Source organism: Phytophthora infestans, genomic scaffold, assembly GCF_000142945.1.
Source record: "Phytophthora infestans T30-4 supercont1.144 genomic scaffold, whole genome shotgun sequence".
Classification (NCBI taxonomy): domain Eukaryota; phylum Oomycota; class Peronosporomycetes; order Peronosporales; family Peronosporaceae; genus Phytophthora; species Phytophthora infestans.
In genome coordinates this window covers 57,631-62,681 of record NW_003303615.1, presented here as the reverse complement: position 1 = coordinate 62,681, position 5,051 = coordinate 57,631, and the positions used below count along the sequence as shown (strand labels likewise).

The window sequence follows — 5,051 nt, the reverse complement described above, 5'->3', positions numbered from 1 at the left end:
TGAGTACCAGAACAAGAAGCACGCCGCGAGCTGGACCTGTTCTACAAGGGTGCTCCTTACACGCCGGTCGACGTTTACTCCGCCATGAAGTGGTTGTCTGAAGGCTGGAACAACATATCTGCAAAGACTATTAGAAACTGTTGGTGCCACACAGGCATCGTCTCAGAACTAAGCGTAAATTTTGTACTGAATTAACAAATCAAATATCAGTGCACTGGATTTGCGTTTGTTTTTTGCTTTACGTTGTGCTGGCGGTCCGCCCTGCCGAATTGGAGGTGCACGACTGTACAGTATTAACAAAAGGGGATGCACATCGCAAGAAGCTGGACTTAGCTCGCCAAAATGGACTTAAGGACGGTGTTGTACGCAGTGGCGGGCTGCTCGCTACTGGTGAGTTTTGTGCTGTGCTGTTAAGGATCGCACGCTTACAGTGGTTGCTTTTTGTCTTGGCAGTCATATATGGTGACCAAAGCGCGCGCTCCAGGCTTCCACGTGAAAGGGAAGCACGTCTTCATCACCGGCGGTAGCTCTGGGATTGGCCTGGCGACGGCCAAGAAGTATGCAAAAGCAGGTGCTAAAGTCTCCATTATCGCTCGCGACGCCAAGAAGTTGGCAAGAGCAAAACTAGAGATTGAAGCAGTCCGCAAACACGCAGATTTCCCGGTGTTCATGCAATCCTGCGATGTCGTTGACTTTGAGAGTCAAGAAGGCGGTGGAGGCTGCAAATTCCTTCCACAAGCGTGCCACGGACCATGTCATATGTAGTGCTGGCATCGTGGAGCCTGGCTACTTCATGGAGCAGTACGTCGCAGGGTTCTGGCGCTCAATGGACATCAACTACTTTGGGTGCATCCATGTCGTACACGCGGCGCTGCCAGCAATGATCAAGCAGCGTGATACGGAAGGTGGTAATGAGGGGGGACAAATCGTTCTTGTTGGGTCTGCCTTTTCGCTCATGGCCTGCATTGGCAGTGCGCAGTACTCATCTTCCAAGTACGCTGTGCGAGGTCTGGCTGAGTCATTACGCAACGAGTTGAAGCTGTACGACATCCGCGTTAGTGCATTCTACCCTGGCAACGTTGACACTCCAATGCTTGAGCACGAGCTAGCACTCACGCCACCTGAGACCAAGACGATTGAAGGAGTCAGCACGCCTCTCTCGCCCGAGGCTGCAGCACAGACGATGATAAACGGAATTGCGAAGGGCCATTTCAGCATTACGACAGACCCGCTTGTCTATCTTCTGCGCATCCTGTCGAACGGAGTCACGCCGAGACACAACACGGTGCTGGAAACCGCGGCGCTGCCGCTCGTCATAGTTGTGCAATTTGTCTTTCTCATCTTTATGGACGCAGTCGTGGATTATTCACGTTGGAAGCGAACAAAGCAGCGTAAAAGCGAGAAGAAGGGTCAGTAACTGGCAACATCTATCACAACTACAGCAGAGAAAGTTTCAACCATTTTTGACTCATAAGAGAAAAAGCAGCACTCCATTCATCCCTCTTCAGATGCACCACATCTCTCCTTGTTTTTTTTTTCTCCTCCCTCCAACTCACATGTCTATTCCGCGTTGCTAGCGTTGGCTAGCGCCTTCTTGACCTGAATCTCCGGCGACAGGTAGCCACGCTTCTCATAGTTGGTGTAGTACGTGAGCTTCTTGGGGTTCGGACGCGCCGCCTGCGGGAGCGTCTCGAACTTGTGCGGCTTAAGCAGCGCACGAAGCGCCAGACGGTTATGGTAGACTGACACGATGCTGCCACCGGCCGCCTCCACGGCTTTAATAGCAGACTCGGAGGCCTGCGAGACTTCAATGTCCAGCTTGGCCGTGAGGTGCTGGCTACCACTACCGAGCAGTTTGATACCATGCTTAACGCGCGAACATGTCACGAGTCCAGAGTCTACAAGATCCTTCATGGTGATCTTGTTGCTGGCGTCTAGGCGACCCATGTCCACAAAGAGTTGCAGCTTGTCCAAGTTCACGGTCTCCATGGGCGTCGCAAACTTATTGTTGAAGCCACGCTTAGGCACGCGCTGGTACAGCGGCGTCTGACCTCCTTCAAAGCCGGGTCCGCGACCAGAGCCTCCGCCCGAGCGTGCCTTCTGTCCCTTGTGTCCGCGTCCCGACGTCTTGCCCTTACCTGAGCCAATTCCGCGACCCAGACGCTTTCCGCGCTTGTGCGCTCCGTCATTGTCGCGTAGGTTGTTAAGACGAACACCTTCAAAGGCGGGCACAGCTGCAGCAGAGCTGGCGAACGCCACACGAGCGTTGCGGGTGGCAGGCAGAGCCCGCTGAAGCCCCTTTAGACTCCACATTCCACTAATGAAGGCAGTGATGTGTGGCGAGGAGATCAGTCGCAATTAATCGCATTTAATCGCATTATGGAACCACGCCACTCTAACATGCAATATTTTGACCAATCATGAGACTCGAGTCGGTTCGTACGCTATTCGTGCTAGATCGCCTAATGCTCACGTATAATAACCGACTAGCACGGGCCACAACTTTGTGGAGGTACTGCCAGTGCTTGACTCATTCCTGCTAACGGCCCCGAAGTAGTAGCTGTCTACTCCTTAGAAGTGAAAGCAAGGGAAATACGTGTGTATTACCCCACAGGCTACAGCGGCTGAAGCTACTGAAAAGTATTCCGACCTGCTCGTGGAGAAGTTACCGTCCAGCAAGGATTATCTGCAATTCACGAAGCAGTACTAGTGGATAGATTTACAACTACATGAAAAAGCACCGTTCCCCAAGACCCTGAGATACGTTACCGTAGCTACCGGACTTGCCCTACACCGTGATACCCACCAACCTGGATCGAGCAGTTATTCGGGTGCAGAGTTAATTGCCCCATTGCGGCGGATTCTACATGTAGTCGCCGCATTGTTGCTCAACTGGGCATGCTGTCCCAAGGACCTGGCAATGAAGACTGCGCATCCAGGTCTCATCAGAGATGCAAAAGCTGTTCGAACCCTCGCTGCAGGAAGTCGGCTAACTGGGGGGTTGGCAATTCTAAGTCCAGTGTACGTCTGGGCGTGACCAGAGATACGTAACACTCATAACGTGCAACATTGCCGGATCGCTTGAGCACATCCGTTTTCATACCACGCGCGACTTGAATCACATCCCCGACGACAATACTCTGCTCCAGACGCGCGTGTTTGCCTTTCCCTACTCGATCGGCTGGACCCATAGCCTTCTGCCAGAAAACTCGTTTGAATTCAAGGTCGGTGAAGATGAGTCGCGGGTGTGGTCGACCACGCCGACCGTGTTTTACGGCTTCGAATCCGTCTAGGAGCAGCTCCTTGAAAGTGTCCATGTCAACAGACGCAGCCGCTGTCTCCACGCTTGTTATGCTCATGTTACTCTGAACGCTGCTACCACTACTGCTTCGAACACTGGTCGAGTCGCGCACTATCACAGACTGAATGGGTGAGTTTACGGCTTCGCTGGATCCTTGGAGGGTCTTTAGTCTGTCTGTTGGTGTCGGTAGCGGTCGTAGCATTGGTACACGAGGAGGAGTAGGAGGAGGAGGAAGAGATTTACGTTCAGTTGAAGTGCCTAGCTTTGATGAGAGAACGGGTAGGGGCAGAACTGCCATGAGCGAGGAGGATAGTTGCTTAGTCTCAAGTGGTTGAGAAGCAACACGCGGCTTCTTCGGTTCAGATGGTTTCTTCGGAGCTTGCCAACTTTTGCATTGATTGGTACCAGTTGAATTATCGTCTTCCCAATCGTACTGGTATCTCTGCATGTCGTCGTCCTTATCCGGTGTCTCGTGAATGGTCTGTGGACGTTGAGGATGCACAGCTTTCTTATTATCAGTGCTCTGAGCCTGGTTGTTGTTTTCCTGGTTGTTGTTGTTACTACTGCAAAAGGGAAACCTTTTTTGAGGTTTTGTCACCAGCGAATGGAGCAGCGCTGAGACGTTTTCTACACATGCGGCCGATGGTATGGAGGCGTCAATTCGATGCACTACGGCCTGACAGCTAACGAAGATCTCGTTTGTCGCCTCTCCGAAAGTCCGATACGCCTCAAATCGAGGCTCAAGACACTCACTGGTATCATCTCGCCGTCTCGAGAGCCTCGCACGAACTACCGGGTCTTGCGGAAGACTGTTTGGTGAGTGGAAGATTGCACCCGTCACAGGATCGAAGAGACGGCCAGTGATACGGCCAGTGCAGTCTTCTTGGGATAGCTCGAGTAGAATCACAACGGCAGGACAGAGGTGAGGCTTTGCAATTAGCGACTTGGCCTGGTCAGTCGTGCGTGGGAAGCTGTCCAGTACCCAACCTGTACGACCGCGCGCTGTGCAGCTCGCAACCTTGGCTTCCATCATGTCGAGCACCACGCGATCAGGGACTAGCTTGTTCGCAGCAATACAGCGCTGGGCTCTGCGGCCTGCCGTTGTCTGCATCTTCATGTTCTCCCGCAACAGCTCCCCTGTCGCGACAAATTCAAGGTTGAACTCCTCGCACAGCATTTTAGCAAGCGTGGTTTTACCCGAGCCAGGAGGCCCATTTACGAAGAGCTGAAGCACCATCGCCCCCTGCTGCTCGGATGAGGCAACACAGCCGAGAAGGAAAAGTGTGAGGGTGACTGAGCGTTGTGAGATGCCGTTGCGCCATGCGATGATGTGGCAGCAAGTTGGGGAAAATACTACGTATTAAGCTGAAAGTCGGGATATCAGCAAAATTAGATCACTGAAGCTTCGCTAACCCTATCGTTAACGCCATACATTTCTATTTGAAGGGACCCCTTACAAACTTCAAGTACAACGCCCTAAAAGGATACTTCAAGTACCCTTCTACAGCACCAAATGTGCGAGGTTTTTGTCCTAATATTATGCAGCTGTAGAGGTTTTGTGCAAAACCGGAGCAGAAGTAGGTATCATTTTGCACTGTCTTTTTTTCTGTATAGTGATTGGCTGGAAGCCATCTCAGCCAGTTTTCGCTTACGAAATAAAGTCAATAAGGGGAGTACCGTGGCCTACATGACCTCTTGATCCGTGTGGCGTACACATACTGTGCCTAAACTGCACAATCACCGGAGTTGG

At 52.1% G+C, this 5,051-nt stretch overlaps 3 protein-coding genes across 3 annotated transcripts; 1 reads left to right on the top strand and 2 right to left on the bottom strand.

Moving 5' to 3' along the window:
- Window positions 1-342: 342 nt before the first annotated feature.
- On the top strand, window positions 343-1,417 carry PITG_20117 (3-ketodihydrosphingosine reductase, putative; the record flags this gene model as incomplete). Its single annotated transcript, XM_002895646.1, has 3 exons — window positions 343-390; window positions 454-663; window positions 707-1,417. The coding sequence occupies 3 exons, from the start codon at window positions 343-345 to the stop codon at window positions 1,415-1,417; spliced, it is 969 nt and encodes a 322-aa protein (XP_002895692.1).
- A 54-nt stretch (window positions 1,418-1,471) lies between these two features.
- PITG_20116 (50S ribosomal protein L15) lies at window positions 1,472-2,318 on the bottom strand (the record flags this gene model as incomplete). The annotated part of the gene is made up of 1 exon (XM_002895645.1): window positions 1,472-2,318. The coding sequence occupies one exon, from the start codon at window positions 2,311-2,313 to the stop codon at window positions 1,561-1,563; it is 753 nt and encodes a 250-aa protein (XP_002895691.1).
- A 627-nt stretch (window positions 2,319-2,945) lies between these two features.
- On the bottom strand, window positions 2,946-4,561 carry PITG_20115 (adenylate kinase, putative; the record flags this gene model as incomplete). The annotated part of the gene is made up of 2 exons (XM_002895644.1): window positions 2,946-3,592; window positions 3,707-4,561. 2 exons carry the CDS (start codon window positions 4,536-4,538, stop codon window positions 2,946-2,948), a joined length of 1,479 nt encoding a protein of 492 aa, XP_002895690.1.
- Window positions 4,562-5,051: the final 490 nt, after the last annotated feature.